General features: G+C 33.2%; 1 protein-coding gene across 2 annotated transcripts; it reads right to left on the bottom strand.

Annotated features, from left to right (window-relative positions):
* Positions 1-71: 71 nt before the first annotated feature.
* LOC128188428 (serine/arginine repetitive matrix protein 1-like) lies at positions 72-16,520 on the bottom strand. 2 transcript variants are annotated; one of them, XM_052859476.1, is made up of 16 exons: positions 16,330-16,520; positions 15,226-15,597; positions 14,668-14,796; positions 14,064-14,218; positions 13,534-13,752; positions 13,122-13,197; positions 12,850-12,993; positions 12,272-12,480; positions 11,794-12,006; positions 11,324-11,432; positions 10,995-11,206; positions 10,283-10,652; positions 9,679-9,988; positions 7,435-7,720; positions 5,918-5,946; positions 72-2,836 (listed from the first exon to the last, which is right to left on the bottom strand). In XM_052859476.1, the coding sequence occupies exons 1-16, from the start codon at positions 16,346-16,348 to the stop codon at positions 2,815-2,817; spliced, it is 2,874 nt and encodes a 957-aa protein (XP_052715436.1). In that variant the 5' UTR covers positions 16,349-16,520; the 3' UTR covers positions 72-2,814. The 2 variants fall into 2 exon arrangements, with proteins under 2 accessions (XP_052715436.1, XP_052715435.1); XM_052859475.1 differs by lacking the exon at positions 5,918-5,946.
* Positions 16,521-16,813: the final 293 nt, after the last annotated feature.

Raw genomic sequence — 16,813 nt, 5'->3', positions numbered from 1 at the left:
GATATTGTACAGTATCGATCACTTACACATACATTCACGAGAGAAAGAGAAAAAAGGAAATGAAAAACAAGACCATTTATTTTCTTTATTTTTAATTCGCTAAAAAGTGATCTATATTTTAATTGAATATTTGCTATCTATACATAGATTGAACAAGAGACTAACCATCGTAATTATATAGAGGTTACAAAAGGCATTTTCATTTTGCCATTAATATCAGATTAGGAGAGCGTTTTCTGGGGAACAAGGTATTTTCTGTCAACAAACCCTGGGGTTCCGTAATTCCTGAAATCTGCATTATTAATCAACCAATAATGCACGGTCATTTTTTTTCTTTAGAAATACATACATTTCTTTTCATATTTTCCCCCAATATGTATAATTGACCGAATACCCCTGCAATAGAATTATTGAGTTTGTAAACTATTAATTAAATATAAAATGTAGAAAAAATGGAACTTGGGCGTGTTCAAATACTGTGTTATTAAATTATTAAATAATGTACAGCCCAGAATCATATCAGCATCATATTGTTACTTTAAGCTATTCTAAAAAATAATAAACGTTTGCTTTAACCTATTGAGTTTAGCTGAATACATAATGATAGATTTTTATAAATGCCTAAAAGTTTCAGTATTGTAACAGTATTGAATGAGATTTCTCCTGCTGGTAAAAGAAAACCTTCATCTGCGGCTATTCTGTTAAAGTTTGCCTTTTTTATATAAAATCAAAATGTTTAATACACAAACACTTTTTCAATTAAAAAATTCAATATCAAGGATTAAGTTTAACACAGCATTTGAATACTGGTACTCTTCCCCCTAAAATCACATTTTTGATGACTAATTTCACCTGTATATAAATACATGTATACATAATATATCTACTTTATCTTTCCTCATTTTTTTTATATATATCTTATACTAGTATATAATTTTACAAAGTGATATGACTTAAAAGTTTTCAAAAAAGATGGCCCTTTAATAATACAAATGTATAACTAAAATATGCAAAAAACAAAGAAATGTATAATATCACAGATTTTTTTCTACATCAATTGACAGACAAAATTATTTGTACAAGAATGTGACAAGACCACAAGAACTTGATCTTTTCAATGGCTTAAAGAGGACTAGGCCCTATAGCTTGCAAAATCTAATACCATTCTAGAAGTATGAGTCAGTGCTTAACAGACTTGAACCCAGACTACCTTAGAAACCAGTTACCGCCATCCTAAATCTATTCGTTTATATTAATGTGACAATTACCATATTCACCTTACTTACATCTTTCTTCTCTTCATAAAAAAAAAACTATTACAATCATGTAATGCCCCCCTTTTTATCACCGAGTTAAACTTATCATGTCCAAATTTTATGCATTTATTTCAATCCAAAGAGAATTTTGAAGTAATGGAACTGCTACAAAGCAAATCTTGATAAATAATTTAATTGTTTTATCTGCTTTTTTAGAACAATCAATATCGACTAAGATGAAAAAGCATTGTCTAATCCTAGATTTTTCCAGATTCTGTTTTTAAATAACAGATACAAGTCGCAAGTAGGGTGAATACAGAACAGTCCTGCAAATTAGTACAATTAAAATTTCTCTTTTACTAATTAAATACAAAATGAAAATGAATAAAACTTCATCATTCATGGAGTGGGAGTTGCTATGAGTGACTAATTAACATGTGCAACAATCAAAATACAACTGAAGAAACAGAAAAAGACTAAACAAAAGAAAAAAAAAATTAACAAGGTAATACAGAGGACGGCTTTACATTTAAATGTAGGAATGTAATAAACTTTGAATACAAAACTAGATAGCAATAAATAACACATCTTGTAAAATACCTAGAACAAACGTTTCAAGGTATATATAACACATATGGACGGATTTAATGACTACAATAAATACAAACTTTTCTTCATATCTATAATAAAATTTGCCATACATTCAAATAAATTTTAGTAAAAAAGAGGGACTGCAATATGTATTCATGTTATAATATAACGTACCGTTTACACAGTGACTAAAAAAAAAATTAATTCACTACCTGGTTTTTCATTGACTAACAGGAATATATCAAAAGTTAATTACATTCTGGTTACTGCTTAGTTACGTTGAAAACATTTTTTATTCAAATTGAAACTTTTATATGAATACATGTATTGTCAAACATAACGGATTTTTGACAAAAAAATTTATAAAAGAAAACTATCTCTTTTTTCTGTTCCTAACTGTTTAATTGTGCTCCAACTTTGTGCAATCAATCTAGTAAGCTTAGCTATTACACAATGATTTATAAAAGACATTTATTATAAACATAGTAAAGGTATTTTCATCAATCAAAGTCAAAATGTATAAATACACATAAATATTCACGATAACCTCTCTAAGTTGCACAAAACATGTACATGTATTCTCCGATAACACTCTCGACACCCACACATAATAAATAACTGTGCTCTAAATTTTCTTCGTTTTTCCTTTTTCAGACCAATAATAAATTAAAGAATTGAGAATATATACAGTATAATACATATCTTTATATCACAGACTATAATTTAATGGAAGCTGCACTTCACATTACTTGACGTATAAAAACCTAACTCCACTTTCTACTCTGGCTGAAAATAAGATACACGAGAACAGATTGAATAAATCACAGTTGATCGGTGAGGCACGGCGGTCATGATCGACCGGTAGGGGGGCGGGAACGTCTGGTGTGGGGGGAGGGGCTTTTCCCGTACGTACTGCTACGGGCACTGCTCCTGCCGGAGGGGATTGGAGGTTTAGCACTTGTGGGGGTCATTCTGGCGGTTCTGCCGTCCTACAATAACATCAAACAAAATGTAATATATACAAGAAATGTAATAAAAATGTAATGAAAATGTTATAAAATTTCTTTATCTAACAAAGACATCAAGAGCAGCAGTATATTTTACTCTTACAGTAGTCCAATCCACACTTTGAATCGAGTTGTGTTTTTTGTGGGGTCAACCCAAATGACAAAAGAGAAAAAACGCAGTTATTCCTTTTCTGTGAAAATACTGTTCATTTGCTTTTTAATTTTTTTTTTCTATCATGGGTAGCCCCATCCTAGGGCAATCAAAACATAAGATGGAAAGACTAGAGAAACAACCTTTGAGAAAACAAAGATTTTTCTGCAGTTAAGGATGGCAACCAATTTTAAGTATCACCTTTCAAAATATTACTTTATAACTTTCAATAAATAATTTAATACAGTAACTGTAACAGGAAATTTTGATAGATAATAATAGATTAAGTTTAATAGAATTTTTTCCAGAAATAAAGCTTATTCACCCCAACTTAAGCCATAATCAAAAAGCCATGTATGAAAAGCATTCTGATTTATGAATAATTGATACATGAAAATACCTGATATTAATTAGAATAACTTCAAAATTTTAGTGATAGTTTTGATATATAATATTCATGTACATGTAAAGGGTGACATCATCCTATTTGAATGAATACACACTTTGAAAATAATCTAAATAATGCTCCCACTACAAAACAAAAAAAAAATATAAAGTACTGTACAAACATTACAAGACTTTCTTTACACTTTATCTATAAATCGACACAGAGTTCGACTTAAAAGCAAGATGTACTGAAGGTAGAGTATAATGCACCAGTTTCTGCAGTCTGTTCTAATTATTTTTCAACAACTCTTGCTTTGATTACATAGTAGATAATCAAATTGGTTAGAACTTTATAAAACATGTACCGTAAATATGAAAAATATCTGTGGCTACTTAATACATATAGATAACAGGTAATAGACCATTACTTAAATACACCCAGGCTTCCAATCCTTTAATTTTACCATGAATGTTACCACATGTATTACTGGTACTGGATGATCATCTCTTCTAACCCTCTTTCCTAAGAATAATGGAAAACTAATTCCAAATGAGTACCGGTATTTTGACAGTATCGATTTTCTCTGTTATTTCAGAACTGCATTTCTAACAAATCAATCTAACAGTATATCTCCTTTAGTTTCATTTTATAAAATCAGTTTTCCCAACAGACTTTTTTAGACTTTCACTATAAACACATACAATATCATGTTATTGGCTTATTGTATAGTCTGTGCGTTGCATTTCCTGGTCCCGGATTTTCTTTTATATTCTGAGGGAATAATCAACCTGTATACTTTTTAGTATGATTATAATTGTGTATTATACAAGAGACTAGTGATGAACAACAGATTTGATAAAAATAACTGCATAGGAATGAAAATCCTGGTAGATAAAATGTTTAAGTACTAGCTTGCTCCCAAAAATTGTCACTGCTTTAGTTGTCCATTTGCACACATAAAAGAAGTAAAGAGTATACTTGGCTTACTCCAAACATTTATCCAGTTATTGTTTTTGTTTTCAGACATTAATTTGAGATAGCAGTGCAAAGTAATTCATGGATAATCAAATACTGATTAGATTTGACACATTTTGTTTTTTCTAATTCAATTCAAAATAAACAGTGTTTTGCCATTCTTCAACTGGGGGTTTTTGTTCTGGTCAAAGGTACATTAATCGTAAATTCTTTGGCAAGTTTACAATGAATATCATGTTGCTGTTCCATTAACTTCGATTGAATTCATAAGATTGCTTGAATTTGCATGCCCTTGACCTTTGTCAGTCAAACAGTCAAACATTGTTATCTTGAACTCAATAGGTCTATATATAGGAAAGCCATCCAGATATCCAAGGTCTGTAGAATAATAATAACAGAGAGACACACTAGTTGAGACTTCGAACACATATACTTCAACATACTGTATACCATTTACATATGTTCGAGATATCAAAGTTTGACTGTATCCCATTAGTAAAAGCATTTCCCTCAAAGTACAAATAAACATGAGAAAAACTATGTTACCATGGATACATAAACCAGGTACATTAAAAATATGGAGTATGGTTGATTATTGTCATGAAAATATATGTAGCTGAATATGATACTGATCTTGAGTAATACAAAATAATTAGTAAATTCATAGTATGTCTACATTTTCACAATGTCAAGGCTTATTGTAATGGTTGGCACACTAACCCTTAAATAAATGGACTATAAAAAGTACTAATTGTGTTCTGATATCACGGTTCCAAACTACTTTTTAACAAAACAAAGAAAAAACAAAAACCCTACCACTATATCAATTAGTTTGAAAAATGTATTCAAATAATAATTTTGATTGATTATTTTTTTACATGATTGTTTGCATGTTTAGCACACCAGCTGTCAAGATTTTTTTCATTTCATATTGAAATGTCACCAAATGCTGGTGAAAAGTCCTAAATATGCTTCAATATTCCAGGCCTTTGGGCACACATAGGTCTTCCTGTTGTCCAACACAGAGTTAATATGTCCTTACAAGTATTATCCTCATATATTTTTCAAAACCCCCCAAATCAGTAATGGGAATTAATTATAAATTTAGACTCTTAAATCATTAACACGAAATAGGACAATTTGCTCAATGTTTCATTATCATTTTAAAATTGTAACTACCAGTATGTAAACTTCTTAACCTGTTGTCTGTGCAGTCATCTAATACAATGAACAAACCGACCCCAGACATAATTGCAGCAATTTCTATGGAGAATCTCTTATCAGACCAATGTAGTTCATTTTTATCACTTATCTTTTGACAACCCTGACTTTTTTTAAACAAATGAAAGTGACTTTTTGTCAAGGATTCATGCAAGGAATACACCAATAAGCCTTGACATGGCAGTGATGGTGTGTCCATTATACAGCTGACAGTAGTACTAGTGTTATTACGCACTACACAATGATGTACACCAAAAAAATGAGCCCTGCCACTGGTCATGCAACAACACTAAACATGCTCTTGATTACAAAGGTCAAGGTCACTTACTCTGCTGGTTTCTCAGTGAGATTTTCATCCTTATATAAACAAAGTGCAAAACATCAGTTAAATTGATTATATTCCATGATAGAACATTGTGTTGCAAACTACCTATTACCCCTATTTAAAATGCTGACAAGACAATGTTAATTAATAATAAAATGTACTTGTGATGTGCTCTGACATTGCAAAATTTCAATTTCTGCAAGTTTTAAAAACATCGAAGTCTTACTTGGCTATTGCAGATGTATTAAAAGCAACATAGAAAACTGTACATACACAATTCTGTGACAAAAGTGTTACAAGTCATATTAGGTCTCATGGTATTTTTTCAATGATATTTTTTTGCATTACATGCATTTGCAAATTCCATTGAAAGTGAATGCTTTGTTAACCATTTTCAAACTTCATGATATTTATTTTTATGCAATGTGTTTTTCCTTCCTCAGTACTTTCATTATATCTAAACATTTTTTTTAATCTATAAAAAATACTTTAGAGAGGAAACAAAGACCTTGTTTTGTATTCACTGCTAACTGTATGAAATGTGTGCCAGGTCTAGATTGAAATTAAGGTCGAAAGGAATTATAAATATTCTGGCTTTTTACAGGTTACTTAGTACACAAACTGATAAGCTTGAATGTAAACCCCATCAGTGAAATCGTTTGAATAAACGAGGAGATAATTTTATTGAGCGTTTTCAACATATAGTTACGTAAAACAAACAATCAAAATCTATTTCTGAAGAAAAGTATTTAAAAGGATTTTGTTAACTTTTGGTATGTCACGAGACACACAATAAAATACACATATACTGAGAGGCCTACCAAAAAATTAATATTGCCTACTTAATCAATCAACAAATAAATATGAAGGCTTTATGAAATATAGGTCTGTAGCAAATGGAAATGAATTGAAGGTTGTATTCACTGTGAGGGTAACCATCTGCAACTGACAGACAAGTATATTTCAATGATACTTGGAGTGTTTTGTGATGAAATTTTTCTTACATTGATTAAAAGGAAATGGAAAGTAAAAATCCAGGAAAGCTTTCTGTTTCCATTTTAAAACCAACTCAAATTCATGTACTTTATCTTCACAACACACACAATTCATATTAAATAATTCAATCTCATTGAAAATCAGAATTTTATAATAACATCGGTACCTAATTTCATGAATAGACAATTTTGAAAGAAGATACAAGACAGATTGTATTATGAGACTTCACAAAATCCACAATTATGCTATTAATTATCAGTAAGCTTCCCAATTCAGATATTTAATCTAAAATTAGAATTCAAAACACTGACCTTTTGTGCATTTGTAACAGTGCTTAATATTAACCTTTGAGAGGATATGATAAATTATTGACAACACAATAAACAAAATGGATGTCTCTTTCTTATCAAATTACAACATAATATTCTACATAGAAATATAAATCAATACTGATAAACTGTATAATGTATATACATGTAAGATAATAATAGGTATTTGAGAAACAAAAATAGCAAGATGCCTACCTGAGGGATTGACTGGGACAACGCCCTACCCTGGGCATGACCCGGGCTTCGGAATCCCTGGGGTGGAGGTATCAGGGGTCCAGCAGTGTCATCTTCTTCATTGATGATGTCCTGTAATATTGTGTCCCCGTTTTCCTCTGGGTAGTCCTCACTGTCCATGCTCTGTAGGCGGGGCACGGAGGGGGATGGTTTGTGGGGGGACTCCCTCACTGGGACAGCATGGCCGTTCACCATGGGGCCCTTAGTGTCCTCTCGGTATTCCTCATCCATACTCTCATCAACATACCTGCAACAAAATATTCACCTTCTTACATTTCTATTTTCACTCAATGCCATTTTGGAAGTTTCATAGAAACCATCACGATATGCTAAAAAGAACATGAGGATTTTTTTTTTTTTGGACAAAACATTTCATTTTTAGAAAATTGCTTAAGCTTATATTGTAAACCAAGCATTTATATATACATCATTTATTTTTATTTGTGATTTAAGAACTTCTCACTACAATCAATTTCCAATAGCAAGTAGTTTATTTAAAAAAAAGTTATTTTGTATCAGAAAGCAGAGACCATTCAGGAATTCTGAGAGAGATCAAAGAAAATTATGAATTCATCTCATTTGATTCTAATATTAATCTTTTAATAAAAGATACTTAGTTAAATCTTGTAAAATGTGACTGCCAAATGATAATTCCTATGATCTACATGTGGTACCTAGTTGAATGTCCCAATAATGTTATTTTCCTCATAAACGAGCAATTAAAATACTGTTGGTTAAACAGGGATTGACCTACAAAAAGTCCTACATGAACAAAATTTTAGAAGAGTCTCGTATTTGTATATGTATAAACCAGTAACTGTACTGCAGAATCATATCTCCAGTTTGAATTTTTTATGTTGTATCTTAAATATATCTTCCCATTTATTTGACGCTCTTTCAAGTTGAGTTCATGTACTAATTAAAAAAACCTTAGATAAATCAACCCCACGAACAAGCGAGTTTTAGACAATGCACAAAAACTGATCACACGGATATGCCCGTAATTGATTCAACAGAATGTATTTTTCTCTTTATATCATGAGGAATTTTTAAAAAAATGCACAAAGTATAATTCAATTGTTGATGTTTCCTGCCAAGAAAGCCTTAATAGGATGAGCATCAAAGGAATACGTAATTGTAATTATGTTTAATTCATGACCGTCAAATGAGTAAAGGGTTTTAGATGTTTTAAGAAAACTTATCCAGTCATGCATTGTGACATTAACAAACTTCCTGAAATTAACTTGCATAATTTATGACACTTTTGTCATTTCAATGGTAGTTAACACAACAAGTAGGAGATGTATTTATGCATGTTGTTTTCAGTAGACTGAGAAAAGTATCATACATGCCAATTCAAATATCACGGTACTAAGCATACAGCATAGCTCAGTGTATTTACTGGTATCACCATATGTTACATCACTGAATTTCTATTCCAAAACAATATGTAAATAATCAGTGAATTCCCAAGCAAATTATTTGTGACCAGGTCAATTCTTTAAAGCTGCTTGCTCTGATTTTTTTGTTATTACAGTATAATTTTTTTTCTATACAAACCATTTATCTTAGAGAGTTATGGACTTTCTCCTACTTACACCAGCAAAGTCAGTCTCCTTTCAAAGTTAGAAATATTCAAAGTAAATAAAAATAATTTCTTTTTGGGCAAACAAAAAAACAAACCAAAATGCATCACCGGAATGTTTAGAAAAGGAAACCGTTTGGTTTCGTCCCCCGAATAATTGGGGTTATTCAACTGGCATGCTATGCATCGATTGTAAAGAAAGCAAACTTCAGAAATATTAGCAAACAAAATGTACACTTGCTTATTTGTAATTTGTCTAATCATTTCGACCTTTATTTAAAGCGATGTCAAAGTCGTAATACAACCATTCCCATCTCGTTGTCAGGGGTGAACTTTAACATGAAGCGAAATAATGTGGTACCCTTTTATGTCGTTTGTTTTGTTATCAAATTTTGTACATATTTTTCTTCATTGAAATTTGGCTAAATTGACTGCAAAGTCTATTATTATACATATACTTAGCAAAACCATTGTTTAAAAGCGTGCATAAAATTTGATATAAAATTGGACCAAGCAGCTTTAAAATATTTACTTTCAATACCATATTCAACAAGATGTGATCATGAACATGTGCTTTGTGCATGTCAGTACTCTCAGTACTTTGATTAAGGACAACTTACCGTGACTCGTGCCTCTGAGGTTGCTGTTTTGAGTATCTTGGTGCTGGAATCCCTGACTGAGCTCGCTGAGAGCGTATATTAGCTGAGGGTGGGGGATGCAGGGGTGCAGCATATCCCCTGGGCGGCTCTATATCCATTGGTGGAGATTTTATGTCACTTTCTCTCTCTTTCTCTTTTTCTTTCTCCCTCTCACGTTTCTTCTTCTTCTTTTTTCGTTCTTTCTTTTCAAATAAGTTGAAAGAAGGTGGCAATGGAGCATTCTCCAAAGGTGTGAGCATTGGGGGAGGAATTTTTCTGCCTTCAACCACACCTAAAAATACAGGAATTCCCAATTTGGTCTGATCTTAAACATATTCAAGTATTGTGTATTAGTTTTTCAATGCTTTGTTGTTTTTTATTTGTTGTTGTTTGTAAATGGATTTTATACATCAGTTCCTAATAAACATAGTGATAAAATACTGATAATATTGTTTGCTAAGTTTCATTCTTATCAATTTCAATGTCAATTGTACTGGAAATTTTAGTGTTACTTGATTAAAACAATACATATACATTTCAGATGAACAACAATATTATTGGTGAAGATCAATCTTAAAAGACTAACCTGGGGGTTTGCTTCCAGAGTCTGGCCTGTTCTGCTCGCTTGGAGGAGAGGGTTTCTTGGAAAAGTTCTGCTCTGGACTTTCTGGACTGAAACTTCCCCGGTCCTGGTCCTTGTTTCCAGAGTTCGGCCGCACTGGTGAGGGAGTCCTCCTAGGGGGAGGGGGTCTAGGGGGGTTCTGTCTGTAGATATTGGCCTGACGGGGGGCTGGCCTGGGTCGACTAGGGGGAAAAGTCTCTTGCAGACTCACATTCTGATTAAAATGAGGAGAAATCACCCTCTGGTTAAATTTTGGAGGCGGCTTTGGTTGCATTCCTCTCTGCACTTGGAAGCCATCTTGGTTTTCTTCCCTTTGTTTGGTCAAAGGTCCTTCCTAAAAGTTCATCCAATTTATCTTTGTACAATGACATTCTTCTTGGGATGGTCAAAATATGTTTCAAGTATTTATTTTAAAAAAACTCAAATAATTCTTACTTTTGCTATAAAATAAAAATTGCATCTATAATATCACTTAAAATATGTGTTATTTTAAGGAAAACGGGAAAAGAGGTAAAATAGAGGTATAAAAAATTAAACTGTTATACATAATAATACATGTATTACAGAGTTTTATGCAGCAATCTTGAGTATTGGTATTCAATCAAACAGCAAGATCAAGATGCCAACACAATAAGGCGTAACAGAGTTACTTCCCATGAGAAGCTACATTTCCTACCTGAGACTGAGAGAAATGTTGTTTGGGTGGGCTGGGTTGGTGGGGGTAACGCGGGGGTGGGCGGGGCTGTAGTGATCCCTGACTGTTGTAGCTCCTCTGACTAGCATGACCCCCAGTCTGATGTGAAGCCATGGACATGCCATCATGCTCCTCATCTTCAATGTCTGACACATCCATCCCTCCTACACTCACTCCATCCACATCTTCCTCATCTACAAGTGAAATAAAAGAATTCCATCAGAACATAATTAACCTAGTGTATCTTCACTCATTTTTTTTCAATGCCTTTTGAATTGGATTATTTGCAATTTTTTTTTTTAAATCCTAACCTTGCACAGCTTCATCATCTGACATCATTGCAATGTCCTCTCGATGACTTCGATTAGTGTACTGGCTTTCCCCATTCACCATACCTCTTCTACCATGGTTAAGCTGAACCTGCAATATTTACAAGAGGATCTTTTAATAGATCAAATACAAAATCTAAACACTATCTTTTCTATTTCTACAGTAATTTTGTAGGGCCTATAAGTAAATAAGACTTTATCTCCCCAACCCTTTTTAGTAAAACTATAATTCGTGGTCAACGAATTAGTCATCAGATCTTCCTTAATTCTTTTAGATACGATGTCTCTAACTGAAAACAATTATTTAGTAAAGAAAAAATCCATATATTTTACATTTAAATTTAGGCATTTTCCTGTATTCTTATATAGAGCTCTTCTTTTACAGAAGGTCAATACAGTCCAATAAATGACCATGACCATCGAGCCCTCTTAAAAAGAGGGAAGACAGTTACCTCTATCCTTTCTTTCCGCCTGTTATTGAGTTCTCCCCCAGCACTAGACGACTGTCGGTTATCCTCCATAAAGTTGGAGGACTGGTTGTTCTCTGACAGTCCCAAACTCTGTGACCGCCTGAGGGGTGTCCGTGGGGTGGACATGGTTCTGGGTCGCTTGGGAGGGTGTGGGGGAGTGATGGGGGTATTGTAATCAGTGCTCTGTCTGCTACCCTGTATTTCAAATTTGTAAAAACATAAATACATCACAGAGAAAATCTAATAAAAGTAAATAGAATTATAAAAACATTATCAGTGATACTGAAATCTCTATCACTAAACAATACTTCTTGGTAAAAAATAGTTTAATTGCAATTTTAACAGATTTCAAAGAACATATCTAATTTACATGTAAATCTAGAATCTTTTACACAGTACATATTTAATTTCTCACTGAAAATTCAATGGTCTGGGTTCATATATATTTGCACTGTCTCACCATCATATATTCATAGTCCAGATCCCCGTTTCCCAAGCCATTGAAGCTGGTCATGGACAGGCCCATGCGGTTAGGTATGGGGGTGCTGGGGTTACTCTGGAGGCGTTGTCGCTGGTGGGACATGATGATCAGTTGACAGTAATGGAGTTGCTTGTTTCTGGCATAGTCCCAAGCTGTGGCATTAAACTTATCCAGCAAGTTTAAGTCAGCTGAAAAAAAATGTATACCTATATAATGTTTCTGACATAAAAATAAATGTGGGAAGCAACAAAAATGTCAACACAATTGTTTGCTTTAAGAATATTTCAAAAATTGGTCTAGTATTTTGCAGATTTTGGAAATGAGTCTAGAAAAGTCGAATAAAATTGTGATTACTAAATCTCTTCGATTGTAAATAAACTGAAGAATTGTTTCAGTTATCTCAAGTCAAACTGACTAGATAAACTCAACTTACCTAAGTATGAGTATCCCAACAAAAGTTTAATAGAACAACTGCTTTATAGTTCACTTAGTCATCAGTTAAGGATTCAAATTTTTCACAAGCATCGAAGACTTAGCAATAAACTAATACTACATACCTCCATAGTCTAACAGATGGTTGATGACATCCCCGTGTCCATTGATAGAGGCCAGGTGTAAGGCTGACCGGTCATTGTTGTCCCGGTCCACCACCCGCTGTCGTCCAGCTATGTCCAGAATTATTTTACAGGCCAGTAATGAACCTGTAGAGGACAGTCCGACACATATATTAAAATCCTTAATACTCCATAACATAAAACAACTTTATTTTATATTTAGTGTTGCAGGCCTAGTTAGCAATTTTAAATCAAATATGAGTTGGTTAAATTACCTGTTTCTGCAGCCAATAGGAGAACAGTTTTACCATTTTCATCTTTGATCTTTGCAGTCTCTGAGGTCAGTAAGGTCTGTAGGAAAACAAAAATTTATATCAGACAGGAAACAATTACATTTCAAGAACACTTTTCAATCAAGGTAGAAATATTAAAATGAAGTACAAAATACTGTGTCCAACATTAGTTCTACTGCTGCCTTCAATTTGTTACCTGCAATTGCAGGTACAAAGAATCTCATTATTCTAAAATTTAATAGAAAATTGTCAAATTTTTACAACCCCTAAAGTTTGCTACAGTTGTGTGGTGTTTATTGATAATATATATAGTTTTGTCAGGAAAATCATTATCACAAAAGCAGAGAAGAAAGAGAGAAAACCCAGAAACCAGAGAAGAAAGAGAGAAAACTACCTGTAGGCACTCCAGCGGTTCTGTTCTTCTGACAGACCAATGCATCCACGTCTTGCCATTCAAGTCCCTCTCAATGCCATCAGCTTCATCCACAATAAAGTTTGGGGAGCTACTTAGTAACTCAAAGTGTTTGATGTGATCCAGTCGACACGCCCACATGCACGGTGTAAGGCCATCTTTGTCACGGATGTTGACATCGGCATTGTGCTGAATTAAGTACTGTAACCGAAAATTAACGACAATCCATGAATGAAAGGACATTCAAAGGCAATGCCTCAGTGACATCAGCATGTAGTACCTAATGACAATGCATTTATCTCCTCATTAAGAAACAATAATAATAAATATATAAGTATTTTCAATCACTCAATGATTATGTGCTAATATCTTCTGAAATAACTGCACGTTTTCATGACGCATGACGCTTTTACAGGCGATTACCACTCCATTAGAGTATTAATTTAGTTTAAGTCTTTTGCATTGCAATGCACAAACAGTACATGGAGTATATGAGCTTTACTATCCCATACCTTCAGACACTCTGTAGACTTGGTCGTCACTGTCCAGTGTATGGGTGCTCTACCGTGCGAGTCTTGAATTGTGAAATCTCCGCCGTACTGAAGTAAAAGGCTGAGAGCCACATGGTTAGCATCGTGACAGGCTTGGTGAAGTGCTGTAGATCCATCTAAGTGAAAAATCAGATACAGATTTCATATAAACTTATCAAGAGTATCTTTCATAAATAATGCATACAACCACAAAGATCCACTGTACATGGCTGGCCGACTCTCTCATTAAGCTAAAAGCATAATGGTTTTCATGCAAAATTCTGATCATTATCATGTTTCATAGTCATTCTTTGTGCTAACTCTGTAAAAAATCTGATGTTCCATTATAATTTGGCATTATTAAATATAAACTACTATAGAGCGTCATTAACAAACTTCGATCATACATTTAAATGAATTTTGAATAAAGCAAAATGAATTTTCTCAAATTCTATGGCATAATGCCAAAATTCTAATTTACTTTCTCTTTCATGAAAAGAATTGCTAAAATTGAACAGACAAAATGCCTTTGTCAAATAGCATGGTGTTTACATTCAGGGATTTAAAAAAAAAAATAGCATTTTACCATGACTAGCAATGTTAACATCTGCCTCATTTTCCAGGAGATAGTTCAGCATTTCATTTTGATGAAAGTGTACAGCATAGAAGAGTGCTGTTCTTCCTATGCCGTCCTGCTCATCAATACAGCTTGGGTCTGGAAAAATGAAACATATTTTCTCAAATCAGATCAAACAAGAGCAATTAAAGTTACACTTCTAATAAGGGGCCCATGAGTCTTAACAGTCACGTGAGCACTGCACTGAGAAGGCACTGACTAACAGAATGATAACTTTATGATCAATATGGTCATGCTCTCACAAGAGAACATAAATTCTTAATGTCACAGATCATATTACAGTAAAACATATTGGTAATACTGGTAACAGTTTAAATATCTATTGATCAAAAATATTTGTTTTTTACTCATGATGACATCTCTCTTTTTAAAGGTTTTGAGGAAGCAAAATTTTATTATAAAAATAATCCTAGATAATGATCAAACCCTGCACTTTATGCCTACTGAAATTAAAGTTTTGATTCAGAAATATTGCAACAATCAATCTTATCATAAAAAATATCCTACCTCCTTGAACAAGCTCCATAAGTAAATCTGAATCTTTCTGTTTTACAGCATGCATTATGTGGGGCAGTGTCGTGATATTCATACTTTCATCTGTCATAATGCCCTGCAAATTTTTCAGGTTGTCTAAGTTTACCCACTTCCATTGAAATTTATCCGGAGCATCAACAAATGGTGTCATAGGACTGAATCCTCTTGCTGTGAGTGAAAGTGTCTTTTCTGCATTCTTTTCATGTGATCTAGTTTGTAACTTTCGATAATACTTTTGCATATGCAGGAGAGCTAAATTTAGGGTGTCTCTAAGTTCTGAACCTTCTGCATCCTCATTTAGTTTCAGCAGAAACTCGTTAATGAAAGCAGCAGCCTTCTGGAAATCTATCAAAATTAATTGAAATTCATGGTAAATTATATATAATCCCATTCTCTGAATAAAAATAAATTGTTTACTGGTGTGCGACAAGTTCTCACCAGTGAATTTTTACATCATTTTCATACGTAATTGTATGTGTTGATAAAATGTTGTAAAATTGCACTGGCGAGAAATGGTACTCCGCGAGAAATGGTAGCACGCCAGTATCTATACTATGTCTGAGGTTCTTTTATTCTTGAAAAATATCTTTTATGCAGATGGAATAAATCTGTCCTTGTTTTTAATATTCTGAGGGTTTTTAAAATAACTTTTCAGCATTATCACCAAAGTACCCTAATGTCATTTGCAGTGCAGGATCTCAATAGTATGATCCAAGACATGCTTAACAGTTTTATAGCCATGTTCTTCAACATTACATACAACCATGTACAACATAGCAAAAAGGCATTACAAGAAGAAAATTTAAAATTCTTTTATGCTAGTGAATGAGTATGTACCTTGAAATATAGAAAAATTAAGTAAAATGTGGTGCAGACTAAGGACAGGATAATTTAAAAGAAATGGATTTTGAAAATCTTTGTAATTAATGAAAACATATCACGGATAAAATTGCGTTAGAGTAAACTGGCATGGTGCAATATAGCTGAAATTGTTCATTAATCCTTGAACTCGATGTCCGCACTGCTATCAAAGTTTGTTTACAGGATAAGACGTTCGTTGCGACCTGTTCAGCTTACCTTTCCGTTTTATTCCCATTTTGTTCAGTCACAAAAAATTGTCAAAAACATTGAAATTAATGTGCATGCTTAAATCTTGAGGACTGCGATAAATCGCAAGTACCCATCGTGGGTTTATTGACCTCCATCATGTTTATGATCCCATGTTAGGTGCCCTCGGCAGCCATTTGTTATTTTCCCATGATGCAATTGATGCGGAAGAGTGTTCCAATTGCCATCAAAATATCAAATAAATCCTAATATTTACTCTATTCTTTGATTAGAAATTTCATAATAAAAAATTGGATGCTTTATATTAGCAGTATTTCTTTAATTAAAACATTTTTATACAAAATAATATCCAATAAACTCGTGAACTATATTTTCATGCGCCATTCTGTTGCTATGTATTCGTCCGCCTTCGAAACGGCGGGAGGCATGTTTATTTTAGCGATAAATTTTCCTTTCGTTTCTCTTCAGAAGTACTTTTCATATAAGACATTGT

This window comes from Crassostrea angulata, chromosome 6 (assembly GCF_025612915.1).
Source record: "Crassostrea angulata isolate pt1a10 chromosome 6, ASM2561291v2, whole genome shotgun sequence".
Taxonomy (NCBI): domain Eukaryota; kingdom Metazoa; phylum Mollusca; class Bivalvia; order Ostreida; family Ostreidae; genus Magallana; species Magallana angulata.
This window is presented reverse-complemented; position numbering and strand designations above follow the sequence as displayed.